General features: G+C 42.8%; 1 protein-coding gene across 2 annotated transcripts in view; it reads left to right on the top strand.

The window, feature by feature from the left end:
- Positions 1-18,357, top strand: part of usp34 (ubiquitin specific peptidase 34) — a 79,945-nt gene extending 61,588 nt beyond the window's left edge. For both annotated transcript variants that reach the window (XM_042429081.1, XM_042429073.1), the window contains exons 47-78: positions 136-308; positions 1,512-1,662; positions 1,760-1,838; positions 1,919-1,972; positions 2,321-2,416; positions 2,513-2,577; positions 2,733-2,808; positions 3,740-3,787; positions 4,188-4,253; positions 4,341-4,421; positions 4,620-4,705; positions 5,912-6,080; positions 6,204-6,278; positions 6,460-6,611; positions 7,391-7,544; positions 7,691-7,735; positions 8,432-8,536; positions 8,901-9,048; positions 9,813-10,117; positions 10,213-10,542; positions 10,757-10,914; positions 11,153-11,231; positions 12,383-12,509; positions 12,679-12,786; positions 13,103-13,207; positions 14,999-15,123; positions 15,225-15,348; positions 15,598-15,677; positions 15,807-15,947; positions 16,072-16,212; positions 16,323-16,479; positions 17,252-18,357. In XM_042429081.1, coding sequence (XP_042285015.1) covers positions 136-308; positions 1,512-1,662; positions 1,760-1,838; positions 1,919-1,972; positions 2,321-2,416; positions 2,513-2,577; positions 2,733-2,808; positions 3,740-3,787; positions 4,188-4,253; positions 4,341-4,421; positions 4,620-4,705; positions 5,912-6,080; positions 6,204-6,278; positions 6,460-6,611; positions 7,391-7,544; positions 7,691-7,735; positions 8,432-8,536; positions 8,901-9,048; positions 9,813-10,117; positions 10,213-10,542; positions 10,757-10,914; positions 11,153-11,231; positions 12,383-12,509; positions 12,679-12,786; positions 13,103-13,207; positions 14,999-15,123; positions 15,225-15,348; positions 15,598-15,677; positions 15,807-15,947; positions 16,072-16,212; positions 16,323-16,479; positions 17,252-18,006 — 4,558 coding nt within the window. In that variant the 3' untranslated portion in view covers positions 18,007-18,357. The remainder of the gene's footprint in view (positions 1-135; positions 309-1,511; positions 1,663-1,759; positions 1,839-1,918; positions 1,973-2,320; positions 2,417-2,512; positions 2,578-2,732; positions 2,809-3,739; positions 3,788-4,187; positions 4,254-4,340; positions 4,422-4,619; positions 4,706-5,911; positions 6,081-6,203; positions 6,279-6,459; positions 6,612-7,390; positions 7,545-7,690; positions 7,736-8,431; positions 8,537-8,900; positions 9,049-9,812; positions 10,118-10,212; positions 10,543-10,756; positions 10,915-11,152; positions 11,232-12,382; positions 12,510-12,678; positions 12,787-13,102; positions 13,208-14,998; positions 15,124-15,224; positions 15,349-15,597; positions 15,678-15,806; positions 15,948-16,071; positions 16,213-16,322; positions 16,480-17,251) is intronic.
- The last annotated feature ends 1,150 nt before the right edge of the window (positions 18,358-19,507 follow it).

Genomic DNA, 19,507 nt, shown 5'->3' with positions numbered 1-19,507 from the left:
TATTCTTTGTTTGAGCTCTCTTGATGTTTTTCCTGCGTGTCCTTTTGTCCACAAGGTCACGATAATGAAGAAATGACATCGTTGTTGCATGAAAAACTCTGTAGAAACATATATATTTTCTCTTCAAATCTGCAGAGCCTGTTTCAAGAAGCTGCCGCGCATCCTGAGCTTCAACACCATGCGATACACCTTCAACATGGTGACCATGATGAAGGAGAAGGTCAACACCCACTTCTCCTTCCCGCTGCGCCTCGACATGACGCCCTACACCGAGGACTTCCTCATGGGGAAAGGAGAGCGCAAAGAGGGTTCGTTTTAAACACACGTACACAACGCTGTAAACTCCCAGATGTTCAGACTCTTGTGGCGTTGACGCTGCGTTTTACGTTCACATCAACATACCTGCAGCCATTTTTATGTTGCTACTAATAACACAATGTGATTTCTTATTTTAACTTGTGGGAAGCGTCAGGTTTTATTGGAACTGGAGATTTTAAGGATGACAAAAATATTACTGAAAAACAGGGATGCAGGATATTATCAGCACGTCATCAGTATTGGCCGATAAAGGCTCCAAAATGAAATATCGGCATCGGCGAATTCTGCCGATTATGAGAGGCCGATATGTCGCCTTCTCCTCCACAGACTGTGTCACCCTGATGGTCCCAGCGTTTCCACCGCAGGCTGCACTTCACTCAGCTGCCCGTCAGATCAGCTGCTTCTTCCCACTTTAACATACCGGTGCTCCGGTTGGATCCACATGGAGAGCCGGGGCTAACGTTAGCTGAGAGGCTAGCTGGCTGTACCTCCCTCTGGTCATGCTGCGGCTAACGCTCCGCTAGCCTCCCAGCTAACGTTAGCCCCGGCTCTACATGTGGATCCAGCCGGAGCACCGGTTTGTTATTCAGGTTAAATTGGGAAGAAGCAGCGGGTCTGACGGGCAGCTGAGTGAAGTGCAGCCTGCGGAGGAAACACCGGGACCGTCAGGGTGAAACAGTCTGTCGAGGAGCTGCTGCACAGACAGGAAACACTTCGGCTGACAGGATGTATCACTCTGTTGGGGAAAAAAACATCTTCTTTTTGGTTTATGCCGGCGGTTGTCAACCAGCGTATTAGGTGCATTACCGCCACCTTCTGCTCCGGAGTGTGGACCAGAGATTAAATCCTACACATTAATCCTGTCTGTCTGATAAACTCAATGAAAACTCTGCTGCTGCTCCCACTTGGCAGGTTCATTAAAGTTTTAATTCTGAGCTCCTGAACTCCAGTCTTCCTGAGTTCTTCCTTCATATATTGTCTTTCTTGATCATATTTAGTACAATCTATGCTTGCATGCATAATAGTCTCCTCAGCCAGCTGGAAAAAAAAGCATATATCTGTATCGGCCACAGTGAGTTGGAAATATCAGCAAAAAGTCCAGTATCGTGCATCCCTACTGACAAGTAGTGTTTTGGTAACTTTATGACTCTTATTTGAACGGGTTTCTGAGCGGTGTCGTCCGTGTGTCGCAGGTTTTCGGGAAGAGGGCGAACCAAAGGTCACGGAGAGCTATGAGTACGACCTCATAGGAGTCACGGTGCACACGGGCACAGCGGACGGCGGCCATTACTACAGTTTCATCAGAGACATCGTCAACCCGCACGCCTACAAGAACAACAAGTGGTGAGAGGAGAAGGAAGCGTGTCACAGTAGAAATAACGAGTAGTTTGTTCATCGTTATTACACAGATTCAGGTTGAACACATGTTGAATTCTCGCAGGTATTTGTTCAACGACGCCGAGGTGAAGCCCTTCGACTCGGCCCAGCTGGCCTCCGAGTGCTTCGGTGGAGAGATGACGGTAAGAGCTGCAGGCAGAGGAAAGAAATAATAAAACATCATTTCATCTTCTGATTTCACTGACTTCACTTTGTCTTTCAGACTAAAACCTACGACTCCGTCACTGACAAGTTCATGGATTTCTCCTTTGAGAAGGTGAGGAGTGTTTCCAGTAGAGCTGCAGTGATCTTCAGCAGCTGTTTGGATCATTTTTTTTAAGAGAAAAGGACAAATATCTGCTGGTTTCAGCTCCTCAAATGTGATCATTTAATGCTTTACTGTCACACATGACTGTAAAGTTAATATTAATGAGAAAATAAGACAAACTTTGACTGTGAAATTATAACAGTCACTGTTTTCTTACATCTTCTGGATAAAATGATGAATCAATAATGGAAATAATGTTTAGTTGCAGCCTTTGTTTCCAGGCTGTTTTATAATGTTTTTGCTTGTTTCATCACAACTTAAAACAAGCTAATAATGAAACATGTCTCGGACCTGCAGACACACAGTGCCTACATGCTCTTCTATAAGAGAGTGGAGCTGGAGGAGGAGAACGGGAAGGACTTCAGTTTCGACGTCTCTCCTGATCTGCTCGAGGTAACGCGGAGCAGCTTTTAAGTTTGAAAGTATTTATATTTACACTTAAATCTTCAGTTTTTAGATATTTGAACACGTCTGCTGCGTCTCTTTCAGTGGATTTGGCACGACAACATGCAGTTCCTCCAGGACAAGAACATATTTGAACACACATACTTCGGGTCGGTGTCGATTCTTTTACCTTGTTTATTTACAAGATGTTTAGATGAATCATAGTTGGTCTCTATAACCACTAGTGATTCCATGATGGCTGATAATATGTATTAACACAGTTTACAGTGTTAGTGGTATAAACTGTGTGTTTGTTCTTCTCTAGTTTCATGTGGCAGCTCTGCAGCTGCATCCCCAGCACTCTACCAGACCCCAAAGCCGTCTCCCTCATGACGGCCAAAGTAAGAAAAATATAACGTTCAAACACTTTTACTGTAAATGTTCCTCATTTATAACATGAAGGGAGGGAAGAGAGACACTTATCAGAAAGAGAGTTTTGATTTGGTTTTGGTACTTCTGCATAAAAAATACATTTTTGTTGAAGTTGAAATCACTGAAAATGGAAACTTTAACAACAATCTGTAAAAAGTCTTCTTAAGAATTCAGAGTTAAATGTTGGTGTGACGGCCTGAACACACTGGAAGCGTCATGACGTGCAGTTTACTCCGACCTTGTTTAGATTTTTAGAGCGTCAAATGAGGACCCGGTGACCAAAACTGATTTCTCTGCAGCCGAAAAAGAGAGAGAGAGACAGCGTGGCGATGGTCGAGCAAGGAGAGCGAGCGGTAGTGAGAATAAAACCTGTGAATGAGAGAAATAAAACGTTATATTCTGATTATTTCACAGCCGTCACGTTTTAAAGCACAAATAAATAAGCATGAAACAGTCAACAGATGATTTACTGTGGACACAGACGCTCTTAGTTTCAGTTTCCTCCTTTTCATTCAGTCATTACATCCGACTAACGCAGCGTTTAATATAAAAAGATAAATCTGTGTTGGTTCTGTCATTCGAGCATCAACAGTCAGTCATCGCTCTCGCTGTGTTTGGGCCTGTAGAGTTGTCTTAGTGCTGTTTTACATCTTTTGATCTTTGTGTTGAACTTTGTGAGTTTCAAAATTTTCAAGTCAGATTCAGAAAAGCTGATTTTAAATAAAGTGAATGATGTTTCTTATTATTCATTTATTTAAAGGATTGTCGACGGAAGCTTAAGTCAACTGTTTTATCTTCAAGGGAAATCTTATTTCTAAAAAGAATCGAGTCTTTAAATCACTTCAGTCTCTTGTTTTCTGTGTTAAAACACACTAACATGAATTAACTTCTCATTTTCAGCTCAGCACATCGTTCGTCCTCGAGACTTTCATCCACTCAAAGGAAAAGGTGATTTATATTAAACCTCTGGTAGCACATGTGGGTTTTAGTCCAGACGGTAGATTTGACTGATTCAGTAAATCTGTGAAACTGTTATTAATTTCTTTCTTACAATGTTGGTCTTAACTTATTAGCTTCCTGATAGTATTTCACTCAGTAGTTTTATGGTTGACATCTTGAACTGTAACAACATTACTGGAACAGAATCAGATTAGAAAGGAAAGGTGTGTTAAAATAAAAACAAACAAACCTTAAAACTGCAGAAAGTATTAAATAATGTGTCTGTACTTCCTGTAGTTGTTTCCTTCAGTTTATCAGTTGATGAGTTTTACATGTTTGACCAGTGGAGACGTCGAGTAAAAACAACAGTAGAACTAATAATAGTAAACGTGTGTTTGCGTGTCGACAGCCCACCATGCTGCAGTGGATCGAACTCCTGACCAAACAGTTCAACAACAGTCAGGCCGCCTGCGAGGTCGGTGCTCTAAACGCTCTCTATCTACTTTCTGTTATTAGATTTATTGATTATGATCTCTGGTGAACCTGACTTTCTCTTCTTCAGTGGTTTTTGGATCGGATGGCGGATGACAACTGGTGGCCGATGCAGATCCTCATTAAGTGCCCCAATCAGATTGTAAGACAGGTGAGTTATTAATCATCACATTTGTTTTATTATTATTATATTATATTCTTTCTATTATTCACTTCCTGTTTCCTGTTTCCTGTCCTCCGTCTGGTTCCTTGTTGATCTTATTTTCCCGCCGAGTTTCATCTTCATATCTTTTCATGTCAGAAACACACAGTTGATCCTCTCTGCCTTCCTCTCTTCTTCATCCTCCAGATGTTCCAGAGGTTGTGTATTCACGTCATCCAGCGGCTGCGTCCAGTTCACGCTCACCTCTACCTGCAGCCCGGCATGGAGGACGGGTACGTCACACCTGCAGAAATCACCGCAGCTTCATGTTTTAACCTGACTAAACACACAAGCTTAGATTTAAAATGACTTTTTAGTATTTTGACTCTTTTTATTCCAGATCTTCCAACATTTTTATTGTATTAAACCAATTTAAATGTGGTTCAGCCTTTAAAATTAGAAGTTAAAACAGATTTCAGCCTCTCTTCCTGAGTGCAAAGAAGTAAGTAATTTGAAAACTAAAATTTAGGAACGTTGCACCAACAAACAAGCCGTTAATTTGAGTATAAATGGGACTCGTGTTGTTGTGCCATCGGAGGTGTGCAGCACAAGCAGACAGTGTTGTGTCTGTGATATCAGATGGCGACAGAGATCCAGACAGGAGCCTCGTGTCACTCAGTGTCTCTCTGTGTGTCTCTGGACTCTGAGAAAGATTAATGGCTCCACATCACTGAAACACACACACACACACACACACACACACACAGTCAACCAGCTGATTTATTAATGGAAGGACACAGTCAGTATCTTCAGTCAGGTGCTGGTCGGTCGCTGGAACATATAAGATGAAAAATCAAAATGAACCGCCGCACACTGAGATGACTTAATGAGGAGCGAACAACGTGTTCAGCCTGTAGCTTCTTCAGGTTCACTCTACATCTGAGTCACATGACTAATCATCACTGTCTCCATTTTTTTTGTCAAAGTGGACGTTTTACAATAAAAAATACATGTTACAAACAACATGACATGATAAATGTTACACAAAGTTACAAGAATTACACCATTATACATGATTAAACTTGATAAGAAAGACGACCTCCCATAAACAACTGACTGAATAGGATAAGCTAAATTAATTTTAATTAGCTTTAATTTATTAATCGATTAGTCGATGCCATTACTCTCTGGTTGCAGCTTCTGAAATGTGAATATTTTCTGATTTCTTTACTCCTCCATAATAAACTAAACATCTTGTGGCTTTGTTGGGACTAAACACACATTTTTAGGTTTCACCTCTTGAGATTTGGGAAACATTTTCCATTTTATAGATGAAAACGACGACTATTAAACAAATTAATCAATAATGAAAATAACTGTTAGTTGCAGCTGTAGACCTCAGGCAGAGTTTCAGAATAAAAGCATTCAATTTTTGAGGCAGCAGTTTGTGCAGACGTGTTTGTCAGTGTGAACTCACCTGAATCATCTTTCCTGCTCAGCTCCGATGACATGGACGGTCCGGTGGAGGACATCGGCAGCCGATCCTGCGTCACTCGCTTCGTTAAGACTCTCCTGTCCATCATGGAGCACGGCGTCAAGCCGCACAGCAAACACCTGACCGAGTACTTCGCCTTCCTCTACGAGTTCGCCAAGATGGGAGAGGAAGAGGTCGGTCTGAACTTCACACACACACACACACGGTTTCATTTTATGACAAAGGATTTGATTTGATGTTTAAGACAAGAACAATTTTTTTAAGTCATTAGTGTTTTGGTGTTTTTGTGTCCACAGAGTCAGTTCTTGTTGTCACTACAAGCCATCTCCATCATGGTGCATTTCTACATGGGAACCAAAGGACCTGAGAATGTAAGTTTACACACTGAAGACTTGTTGATTTGTATAAATTTCTTCCTGAGATGAATCTTGTTCTTGTTACACATCAGTTCATCCTGTGACATCATAGTTTCAGCTGTTAAAAGGATACAGACAGTAAACTAATAAAGACTAACAAAGAAGAAGTGAATGACGAGTGTCGTCCTTCCATCAGCCTCAGGTGGAGGTTTTGTCGGAGGAGGAGGGAGAGGAGGAGGATGAAGAGGAGGACATCTTGTCTCTGGCCGAGGAGAAGTATCGTCCCGCTGCTCTGGAGAAGATGATCGCCCTCATCGCCCTGCTGGTGGAGCAGTCTCGCTCCGAGAGGTACGAATACAGGAAACAGACGCGATAGACATAAATGTTACTTCACGTTTTCTTTCTCTTTGCAGCTTATTTTTCATCAGTTGTCTGTTTATTATTATTATGTAATCTCAGGAATGTTATCAGAGTCGTGTTTGTTTCCGTTAATGATCCAGTAGTAACACCGTCCTCACTTCCTGCTGCCAGGTAGATCTCAGTATAGATTACCAAGTGGTCAGTTTGTCTAATTAGCAGCAGATGTTTCCTGTCAGCAGAAGTAGAATCTGATCAAATGTCTGACGAGAGTTTCACTGACGACGGGAAACGTTAGAAAGCATCGCCGGCTCTGTGTTCCTGAAGCCGAGCTGTTTGATGAAAGATCTTATTTATGAGTAAAGCAGCAACTATTATTTTCATTATTCATTAATCTGATGATTTATTTTCTCAATTTAAAGTAAAATATGGCATCTTTAAATATCTTGTTTTACTGTTAAACCCCAAAATGATCAGTTTACTCTCAGTGAGAAGCTGAATTTTAGGAAATGTATTTATTCTTGAGAATAACTTGAACGATTAATTGATTATCAAAAAGTTGCTGATAGTTGTCGATCAAATCTTAACTTATGAGCCTCGTTAAGACAAATTATCACATTTTTATGGAGTAAAACTTTAGATTTTTGCTGTGAAGATGTTAATATCTCAACCCTCGTCTCTGTCGTCTGGTCGGTCAGTTAAAGAGTTAAAGTTCTTTTCTTTGTAACGTTGTTAAAACGTCACCTTGACGACGTCTCTCCTCCGTCCAGACATCTGACTCTGTCTCAGAGTGACATGGCGGCGCTGACCGGAGGGAAAGGCTTCCCCTTCCTCTTCCAGCACATCAGAGACGGCATCAACATCAGGCAGACCTGCAACCTCATCTTCAGCCTCTGTCGCTATAACAACCGCCTGGCCGAACACGTAGGTTCACATCCCATAAAAACACAGAAAACTGGTTGTGTGTCTGTCGTGTTTTGTTAGTTCTGGTTTTTGCACAAACGGCAGTTTAAGCAGCTAAAACATGAACATGTGATCGACCTCCTGACGAGTGTTTCTTCTCTCTGCAGATTGTGTCGATGCTCTTCACCTCTATTGCAAAGCTGACTCCTGAGGTAAGCAGCACACACATGAAACTCTCTGCTCAAACCACATTTATTCATAGAACAGTGAAAACATCAAAATTAACTCAAAAAACAACAAAAGAAAGAGGAGATAGTTGTTCCCCTGCTGTCCTGTCTGTCCTCTAGTCCAGGATACTCAACTATAGAGATTAGAGGTCCAAAGGTCCATTATAGGTGCATTAAATGATGATATTTCAGTATAAAAGGTCCAGAACTCCAGAATTTATGTATTAATGGAAGATGTGACGCCTTTGTTTTGCAACCAAGTCCTCAAACTTGAGCATAAAAAGGTGCCAGACAGAGAAAGTGTTAATTAACAAGTTCTTCACTGATTCATTGATGAAACCTTTACAGTTATCCTGCTGGAGTCTTGATATCTGGTCCTGATTAAATTATCTGGTCCTGATCCAGACTAGAGTCAGCATGTTGAGTATATATACTGTAGTGGAATCTCTTCATACTGATAGTTTTGGGGTTTTTTTGGTCATTATTTGACATCCATGTATTAAAGATAAAAACCTTTTAAACTATTTATCTGCTTTTTGGAATCATGAGCAGCTGCACCTCCTACAGTTTCAAGAGGTTTCTGTTACTGATGATGCTGCTGCCGTCATTCAAAGTTTAATTATTTAAATTATCAGTGTATAAAAGTAACTTTAAATCACCTTTTTTTTTTTTTTGCATCAGGCTGCGAATCCGTTCTTCAAGCTGCTGACGATGCTGATGGAGTTTGCGGGCGGACCGCCGGGGATGCCCTCCTTCGCCTCCTACATCCTCCAGAGGATCTGGGAGGTAAATTAATAATCAATAATTAGGTCGAGTATATCTGAGAGGGACGACGCCCAGTGATCAGCTGACTCTTTTACAGAGATCACATGCAGTAAACTAAGAATAAAACACAGTCACAGATGAAAATGTTTCTTGAATGTGATATTTAAACGCAGCATCTGTAGATTGAAGTTGTCTTGTAAGTCCAGGATACATAAAAAGTTTATTTATTTAAGGTAGATTATTTCTGCTATAAAACAAGAGGGAATAAAAAGGTTCACATGAACTCTCAGAGCATTTTCAAACCTGTGTAGTTTAGTCCTCAGTGAGCTTCAGCTGCTAAATGACAGGAAGTCATAATGAATCTCGTGTGTGTTTCTCCCGTCAGGTGATCGAGTACAACCCGTCTCAGTGTCTGGACTGGTTGGCTGTTCAGACTCCCAGGAACAAACTGGCCCACAGCTGGGTCCTGCAGAACATGGAGAACTGGGTGGAACGCTTCCTGCTGGCACACAACTACCCCCGAGTCCGCACATGTAAGAGCCGCAGCGTTATGACGGGCTTTCATCCAACCTTTAGTAGGAGTTAAAACGACTACAAATAAACTTAAAGATGTGATGATGATGGTTCTGATCACTTGGAGGAAATACGGCTTTGTTTCATACTTGTGTTCATCATTTTTTTGATTTGAATGATTTGCAAAACACATAAAACGTAGTTTTCAACGGTTTGAAACAGTTTCCACTCATCAATTCAACTGTTTTAATTACTTTTGATTCAGTTTATTTACTAATAAATCACTTTAGTCCATTTAAGACTAAACATCAAAGAGGTTAAAGACAAGAAAGAAATGAAATAATCAGTCTTTACACATATAAAGCATTAAATGAAGGCTGCAACTAATCATTATTTTCATTATCAATTAATTAAGTTAATTGTTTAGTCAATGAAAAGTAAAAAAAATGTGATAAGATGTCTTCTGACTGACAGTCTAACATGTTAAGATCTCAGTTTACTGTCAGATATGACAAAGACAGATGTGAGAAGCTGGAATCAAAGAACATTTGGTCCTTTCGCTCGACAACAATCTATCACAATAGTTGCCAATTAACTTTCTTTTAATCAATTAATCGTTGCAGTTTTACATCTAATCAGTCGTCACTTTGCTGCAACACTTTCTACTTTGTCATAAAGCTGAGTAAACCTAAAACCAGAAAGATGAAACTGAACTCGTTAGTCTCGTTTTCTTAATTGGCTTAATGAAGCAGATCCTAACAGCAGCTGTGTCTCCTCCCTCCAGCGGCGGCGTACCTCCTCGTCTCTCTGATCCCCAGCAACTCCTTCCGTCAGATGTTTCGCTCTACGCGTTCCCTCCACCTGCCGACCCGCGAGCTGCCGCTGTCGCCAGACACCACGGTGGTCCTCCACCAGGTCTACAACCTGCTGCTGGGGCTGCTGGGACGCGCCAAGCTGTACGTGGACGCCAGCGTGCACGGGACCACCAAGCTGGTGCAGTACTTCAGCTTCATGACCTACTGCCTCATCTCCAAGACGGAGAAACTCATGTTCTCCGGATACTTCATGGACCTCTGGAACCTCTTCCAGGTACATTTACATCCTTTTAGGTTTTTTCTGACATTTAAAACCAATCAGTTAATTGAAAAATGTCATGACATGTCGACTCTCTTCTCTGTTTTCAGCCCAAACTGTCGGAGCCCGCCATCGCCACCAACCACAACAAGCAGGCGCTGCTGTCCTTCTGGTATAACGTGTGCGTGGACTGTCCGGAGAACGTCCGGCTGGTGGTGCAGAACCCCGTGGTGACCAAGAACATCGCCTTCAACTACATCCTGGCCGACCACGACGACCAGGAAGTGGTGCTGTTCAACCGCGGCATGCTGCCCGCCTACTACGGCATCCTGCGCATGTGCTGCGAGCAGTCGCCCGCCTTCACCCGCCAGCTGGCGTCGCACCAGAACATCCAGTGGGCCTTCAAGAACCTGACGCCACACGCCAGCCAGTACCCCGGGGTGGGTGGAGAGACGCGGTCTATCGGATCAGTTTCAGCAGAAATGAGTTTGATTTTCAAAATAAGATGTAAAATATAGCAACAGGCTTTCAAACTCAGTTCATGTCTGTTGTTTTTAGGAGGTTTTAAATTCATAATTATTCACAGGATTAACTTCGTGTGTGTGTGTGCGTGTGCATGTGTGTGTGTGTGTGTGTGTGTGTTGCTGTTTGCAGGCGGTGGAGGAGCTGTTTAACTTGATGCAGCTGTTTGTGGCGCAGCGAGCCGACATGAGAGAAGAAGAGCTGGAGGACGTCAAACAGTTCAAGAAAACAACCATCAGCTGCTACCTGCGCTGTCTGGACGGACGCTCCTGCTGGACCACGCTGATCAGGTCAGGACACAGACACACACACACACACACACACAGGTGTTTGTTTCATGTGTGAACTGTGAAGCGTCCGCTGGCGTACAGACGTGTTGTGTATCGTGGTCTGACTGTGAAGGAAGGTTAAAATCCATCTGAGAAAGTTGATAATAACAAGAAGATTTTGTCATTTCATATTTTAACGTTAGAGACTGAATACGACACCGTCAGGAGTTCTAACACCCGGTTCTGTTGTTCCTCTCAGTGCCTTCAGGGTTCTGCTGGAGAACGACGAGGACCGACTGCTGGTGGTCTTCAACAGAGGACTCATCCTCATGACTGAAGTAAGATCAAGACAATAAAACATGTTGCATAAACAGACTTTCATACTCAAGAAATTCTTTTTTCACTGCATTGTGGGTATCCTGAAAAAGTCAGAAAGCTTCTAAAATTAGCATTAAATAGTAATAAAATGTATTAAATGCCAGGTTTTCCCATTATGCCACACTGCATGATCAGTCATTTTAATATTTGGTTCCTAAATTTGCTTTAAATTCAGTTATAAGAAGTGTTAAAAAGTCTTAAAGGACAGATTCATAATTTTCCTTGTGTCTTAAAACAGCAGTCAGGTGTCCATAGTAACAGTGAAAGAGGTTTTCCTCGCTGTAATCATTCCTCCTGTTCATACTGGATATTAAAAGATCCTTCAAATGTGCTTTCAATGGAAGTGATGGAGGCCAAAATGCATTTAAAAGTCTGTGTGAAGCTTCTATTCAGCTTCAGCAGTCTGAGTTAGTCACATCAAGTGGATATCTGACACATTTACAGTCTTTTTAGCATCAAATTCCCTCTTTGTGTTTCCTCGGACAGCGTTCCCCTGTTGAGCTGCAGGTGGAAGTATAGTAACAAAAAGAGGAACTTTGGCACTAAAAAGACTGTAACGTTGAAAGATATCTACTTGATTTGACTCATTTGGACGCTGAAGCTTCATATTAGCTTCAGATAAACTTTTAAATACATTTGTTGCTCAGAAGGAGGACTGTGGATTTTGTCCTCCATCACTTCCATCGTAAATTTATTATGAAGGGACACTAAATGAATAAAAAAGAAGATATCTCTGGTTCTGCTGCATCGATGATGATATATTTATTTTGTCAGATTCACAATTGTTGGTTCACTGGGAGTCTGACAGCAGTGCAACAATAAATCAGTCAACTACTAGAAAACCACTAGAGGTTCAGTTACTGTTTAAACACAAGCCTGAAAACTGAAAACAAACACATGAGGAGTTTAAATGTTTTTATCGTTCTTGTTCATTATAAACAAAGAAAGCCATGCATCACTTCATGTTTATTACCTAGTACACTTTAGAGCAGAATTATATATTCAGAAGACTCTGATGTTAATTTACAGTTACATTGTGGATCACTGGTTTGTGAGGAAACATCACTGCAGTTGTTGATCTGTTAATAAACTGTCTGTCTGTCCTCTGCAGTCCTTCAACACGCTGCACATGATGTACCACGAGGCGACGGCGTGCCACGTCACCGGAGACCTGGTGGAGCTGCTCTCCATCTTCCTGTCTGTCCTCAAAGCCACCCGGCCGTACCTGCAGCGCAAAGGTCGGCCCGCCTCACTGTGACCACACCTGAAAGTCTAATACAAGTTACACAGAATTAAAGAATAAAGGGAATATGCAGAACAACAAATGTCTTCTACTGTAAAATAAATGATCAAAAACACCTAAAATAAACACATATAACAGTAGATATATATATATATTTTCTGCAGATGTGAAGCAGGCTCTGATCCAGTGGCAGGAGAGGATCGACTTCGCCCACAAGCTGCTCACCCTCCTCAACTCCTACAGCCCACCTGAGCTCCGCAACGCCTGCCTGGGTAACACACACATCAATCAGTGTCTTATTACATCCAACAGATACACAGAGGTCATGTGCTGCACGCTCTTTGACACTTGTGGGTAGAGAAAACACTGCCAGTAGGAAGAGTAACTACACACAAAACACATCATGTTACATCTCCGGCTTCATGTAGTTTGTTTTTTGTTTTTCTTGCTGTATCTGTTGCATTGTGAAGCTGCGTGATAAAAGAGACTGTAAATATCATAAAAAGTCTGACAACAAACAGGTTTTCCTGACTGTGATGAAGGTCGGCCGTCTGTCGTGTGTTGATCTGTTCGTTCTGTTTCCTGTAGATGTGCTGAAGGAACTCGTTCTTCTGAGTCCACACGACTTCCTGCACACTCTGGTCCCCTTTCTGCAGCACAACCACTGCACCTACCACCACAGCAACATCCCCAGTGAGTCTCTTCATCTTCATCACCACCTGTCCTGCTCTCCATACACATCAAAGTCCCTACAAAATTGTTCTGAAAGTGTTTTGCTCTGTTAGATTTTTACGATGGAAAAACCTCAAATTTTGTTTTCCTAACTAGAACACTAAATTACAGTTTTGTCTACTGCATCATACAAATCTGCTCCGTAAATCACTTTTCTGTGTTCCTGTGTCTTAATTCGATAAACTACTGTTCCGTCATCTGCTTACATAGCTGGAGTCTTTATTTCTATACAGCAAATCAACTCTTTTAATCTTTTAATGAAGCGATAACGTGTCGTTCTATTACCAGCAGAGCAGATGGTCACACTGAGCCTGATTGCATCCTGCTACACAACAACAACAATAACAACAACCCACCTTAGCTTTCCTGCTAAAGTCTCCTTCTTATCTAAAGTACAAACATGAACATACGTCTTCTCCTGCAGCTTAGCTTGTTGAATGAGCCACTAAAGAAACGTTCACTGGAGGAAATAGATATATTAGCTAATGAGCTGCTCAGCTGCAGCACATTAAACAACATGTAAACATACCTGCAGATGTCACTTCAGACCCGGTAGATGCTGGTTTGGTTGTTGCTCTTCAAAATCTCTGTTAAGATGTGCTCAGACTGCAAACTGTCCACACTGTTATTTGCAAGTGGTCTGATCGGATTTGTGTGTCCAGACATCACCAACCTACCTCTGCATGGGTTGCTGTGGTAACAACATAGGCGTCAGTAACTACTCACGCTGGTGAGCATGAGAAATAGAGATCCATCATCAAGGCCTTAATGACACACTGTCTGTCCATGACTTCTAGCTACAGCAGTTTGTCTCTGTTCATACAGTCTAACACTGGCAGCCTGCCAGCAGCTGTCAATCAAACAGACACCGACACGCCCCCCAGCAGCTGTCAATCAAACACAGACACCGACACACCCAGCAGCTGTCAATCAAACACAGACACCGACACGCCTCTCCAGCAACTGTCAATCAAACACAGACACCGACACGCCCCCCAGCAGCTGTCAAACAGACACCGACACGCCCCCCAGCAGCTGTCAAACAGACACCGACACGCCCCCCAGCAGCTGTCAATCAAACACAGACACCGACACGCCCCCCAGCAGCTGTCAATCAAACAGACACCGACACGCCCCCCAGCAGCTGTCAATCAAACACAGACACCGACACGCCCCCCAGCAGCTGTCAATCAAACACAGACACCGACACGCCCCCCAGCTGCTGTCAATCAAACACAGACACCGACACGCCCCCCAGCAGCTGTCAATCAAACACAGAGACCGGCACGCCCCCCAGCAGCTGTCAATCAAACACCGACACGCCCCCCAGCAGCTGTCAATCAAACACAGACACGCCCCCCAGCAGCTGTCAATCAAACACAGACACCGACACGCCTCTCCAGCAGCTGTCAATCAAACACAGACACCGACACGCCCCCCAGCAGCTGTCAATCAAACACAGACACCGACACGCCCCCCCAGCTGACTGAGGCTAAAAGCAGCATTTCTAATATTTCCCCAAATACTTTTTTCTTCTATTCTAATGATACAAAACTATTAACAAAACATGTAAAAAAACATTTTGACATTATTTTTGACAGCAAAGAAAGAACTTCTGAAACAGAACCTAAAGCCAAACAAACTTTTTAAATTTTTAAAATATTAAGGGAAGCTTGAAAGGAGGGATCTGGTGGAATTTGAGCCTTTTTATTGATGTCAGGTTTAATTATGTCTGCTGTGTGTCGTCCACAGTGTCGTTCGGCCCCTACCTGCCGTGCAGAGAGAACATCAAGCTGATGGGAGCCAAAAACAACATCCGACCTCCGAGACCAGAACTCAACATGTGTCTGCTGCCCTCGATGGTGGAGAGCAGCAAGGTACGTTCACCCGACGGCTGCAGCTCTGAACCCGTCACCTCTCTACTACCTAATCCAAGCTTCTGCAGGCTTCCAACTCTGCGTTTGTCTCAATCTCTCAGGGTAAAGACGAGGTGTACGACCGCATGCTGCTGGATTACTTCCTGTCCTACCACCAGTTCATCCACCTGCTGTGTCGCGTCGCCATCAACTGCGAGAAATTCACAGACACGCTCGTCAAACTAAGTACGCATCATTTCAAACACGTTTTATATGCATAAATTTATGTAAGCAACTGTCAGAAAAGCAAATATGTAAGATGTAGAACATTGAGAAACAAGACTTTATATTAAACATTGTGTGTATTCGATAAGAAAAATAAGTCAAGTGGAAGATAAATCATTCATAAATACATATATGTGATAATTTACATAATCAGTAAATTCTTTTCCTTAATCTGTTTTTTCTCTCTGACACTCTGTATTTGTCTCTCAGGTGTGTTGATAGCGTATGAAGGACTTCCTCTTCACCTCGCTCTCTTCCCCAAACTGTGGACGGAGCTCTGTCAGTCGCAGGTACTTTTACATTATTGTTCTTTCAACTCATTTGGATACTTTAACACAAGACAAACGATCAAAGCTGCAGTTGTAGACAGACTAACTGCACACATTCAGAGTCGGTTTGGTTTTTCTCTCCTCTTTCAGTCTGTTCTGGCTAAAACGTGCGTGAAGCTGCTGTGTGAGGATCCGGCCTTCAGCGAGTACATCAAGTGCATCCTGATGGACGAGAGGACGTTCCTCAACAACAACATGGCCTACTCCTTCCTCACCTGCTTCCTGCACAAGGTACACAATCATAAACCTGAAATTTTCTTTTTTTCTCCTATTATACAAGCGTATGTAACATTTATGAATGCAGGTTTAGATAAGCCGTCTCACTCTGTCTGTCTGTGTGTGTGTGTGTGTTTAGGTCCAGGTGTTGTCTGGTCCCAGCTGCTCCAACCTGATTGGTGTTTTGGTGACGAACCTGCTGAGTGAACAGAGCAGCCTGCAGCCTGAACTGGCCGCTCACCGGCTGGAGCTCAGCAAGACCAGCGGCCTGCTCAACGCCGTACGAACACACACATTAAAAAAAAAACCCTGAACCCCAGAACAACTGCTCATGTTTTCCAGATGTTTTCAGTATTTCTCTCTCTCTCTCTCTCTCTCTCTCTCTCTCAGGACTTGAGGGCGTTGGTGTTGCTGCTGTCCGTCCAGCCGCCGCAGGTCGTTGACCCCGCCCTCTGCCCCGCCCTGCAGGAGCTGCTGGGTCGCTGTCGTGTTTGTGTCCAGCAGCGCAGCGCTCTGGAGCTGGAGGCCAAGGACCACAAGGCCAAAGGTACAACACACACACACACACACACACACACACACACACACACACACACACACACACACACACACACACACAGTTTCTAAACTGCTCAGCGTCCATCTGATGCATGCTGGGATACCGAACACACACTTTATGTTAAATAGCTTTGCTCTGTCAGAGGTGAATAGTGTTTTACCTGCTCTTAAAGGGCCAGTGCAGCCAAATTAAGCAAAATAAATATATTTTCTCACCTCGCTCCAGCAGTACGACGGCTGCCACTTTTAATTTGAAAAGCAAAATACTGTTTGAACGTGAGAAATAATGAAATATTCAAGATTCAAGGTATGAGTGCAACAGGAGCCTAACGTGTACCATCACTCGATCTATTTCATATCGTTAATGAACGGATCAATATTCATCCTTCACTCGTTCTTTCTACCACAGAAACATGTTGACTTCATGTTCTGCAGATGATCCAGTTAGTTTCTGTTAAAGGATGTTGCTGCAGAGTTTTTCTACAATGTTAAAAATATAAACAAAATGATACATTACAGGACTGCAACTGATAATCATTTTCATTATTGATTAATCGGTTATTTTCTTGATTCATCAATTAGCTGTTTGGTCTTTAAAATGTCAGAAAATGATGAAAAATGAGGATCACTGTTTGTTGAATATAAAGCAGTGATTTGCTCATTAGCATAATTTATGTGGCCGTTAACTGTGTGTGTGTGTGTGTGTGTGTGTGTGTGTGTGTGTGTGTGTGTGTGTGTGTGTGTGTGTGTGTGTGTGTCAGCTGAAGACGAGGGAGCGACCCCGGTGAAGCGGCGGAGGGTGAGCAGCGACGACGACAGAGCCGGTGACACAGCGGCATCGCTCTGCGTGGCCTCCACCTCTTCCTCCTCCTCCTCTTCTTCATCGGCCCTCCCGCCGTGCGGCGAGCCGAAGGCCGACCACCAGGAGGCGCTGACGCCCACCAGCACCTCAGACACGGAGACTCGCGACTCCTCCTCGCTGATCGACCCGGGCACCGAGCAGGACCCGCCCTCCCCTGACCCCGCCCCCGCCTCCACCGGGAACCTGGACTCCTCCCCTAAAGAGGAGAAGATGGAGGCCTCTTCATCGTCCTCCTCCTCCTTCTCCTCCTCCTCCTCCCTGCTGCAGGAGGCGGAGCCGGCGTTCGTGCAGGCGGAGGAGACTGAGCCGCCGCGACACGTGGCGCAGGCGGGTGAGGAAGAGGAGGCGGAGCAGCGAGAGGGGAGGCGGGGCGAGGCGGCGTCCGCTTCCTCAGAGGAGGTGAAGGAAGAGAAGGAGGCGGGCTCTAAGACCAGCGGCAGCTCGGCCCCGTCCCTCTCGGAGGACGCCGCCTTCCCATCAGCCCTCGGGCTGGTGGGGGAGGGGCCAGAGGGCTGCGGAGGCCACACCCCCTCCTCCCAGGTGTTCTCGAGTGCCGGTCCCCCACCTGACATGCTGGACATGCTGTACAGGACGGTGGAAGCCACCATCGCCATAGTTACCAAACTGTCCGTTAAAGGCCCTCCCTCTTCATGACATCATCAACTCATAGCCGCCATGAGATCTTTTACAAAAACTACTTTTTTTTTTTTTCTCTCTCTCTCTTTTTGAAAATCTGAAATCTGCTCAGAGGAAAAAAACGTTTTCCTGTTTCAGTTTCTTCTTCTTCTTCTTCTTCTTCTTCTTCTTCTTCTGCTGTTTGTGTGCTGCTGTTCGTTGCCTTCTGCTGATGTTCAGTCGGTCGGTTTTCCAGCTTCAGTGGCTCCCGCCGTGTCGTTTTGCTCTATAAAACTCCGACTCCACGCACAGCCGACCCCCCCTCGTTTGACAAGTAAAGAAAAACAGAAAAAGTCGTACAAGCTATAGCACATTTTTTTCAAAGGGCAAAAAAAGTTTGTTTGTTTTTTTTTTTTTTTTTTTTTTTTTGTGTGTGTTTTATACTGATATAAATTTGTTTTGGAAAGTGATTTTATTTGTTTTAGGTTTGCTGTAACGGGGAAAGGTTTACAGAACTTTTGTCTCCTCTGTATGTAATTTAATTTTATTGCATTTTTACTGTGTATAAAAATGGTCGTCTCTGTGCCAGTTTTGTACTTTATGAACGAGGCAAAAGAAAGTTGCCTTGACTTTTTCTGTGGTTTAATTATCCAGAAACTAAGTTTACCTGTAAATTAAGAGAACCACAAGAAACTTGATTCTGTAAAGAATCCTCTCTAGTCATTGCCTGAAGGTGTATATGAAAACTATATAAATATATATATAAATATCTTTATATATATATGAATATATAAAAGCGGTGCTTTATTTGACTGTGGTTAAAATAAAGCCCCCATGTTGGACCAGTTGGAGCTTTTATTTTCTTTACTGAAGTACATTCCATAATCTATTGTTTATTTTCGCTTCTTCTGCTGTGTCATGATTTTCTTCTGATTTTATTTTAATAGAGAATAAATTAATAAAAACAGTTTTAATATGAAGAATTATGAACTGAAATCCATCTGGAGCTGTGAGGGTTTTTTCTTTTTTTTTTCTTTCCGTCTGTTCAGTGTTTGTTCTCTGAGGTTCACGTCTGTCGTACGGAAAGTAAAAACGGATCAATAATCCAGGTAAGTGTAACGTTTATAAGAACAGCATCAGTTTTTCTGTATTACACAAAGATCAGCTGTTTTTATTAGTTTGATCCAGTTCAACTCTTCACATTTAGACATGAAAGTTTTCAACCAAACTTGGTATAAATATAAAAAATAATAAATGACAGTGTAGTAAAACAGTTGTAATAATATAAAACATGTTATAATTGCTGACAAATATTGTACATTAATAAACTTAAAATGCCTTCATATGAGCTTATAACTACATTAGTGTTATAAAGCATTTATTAAATGTTTGTATACTTCATATAAATACTTTAACTCCCCCGATTTAGCAAAGTGTAACCAAAAACTACTAAATTACTATTTATAACTTATTTTAAAGGTATCATTAAGACATAGATGTTTGAAAAAGGCTCAAAATTTGTAAATCTCCATATATTTCT

This window comes from Thunnus maccoyii, chromosome 2, assembly GCF_910596095.1.
Source record: "Thunnus maccoyii chromosome 2, fThuMac1.1, whole genome shotgun sequence".
NCBI classification, from domain to species: domain Eukaryota; kingdom Metazoa; phylum Chordata; class Actinopteri; order Scombriformes; family Scombridae; genus Thunnus; species Thunnus maccoyii.
Note: the sequence above shows the minus strand (reverse complement) of the source record. Positions and strands in the feature narration are given on the sequence as shown.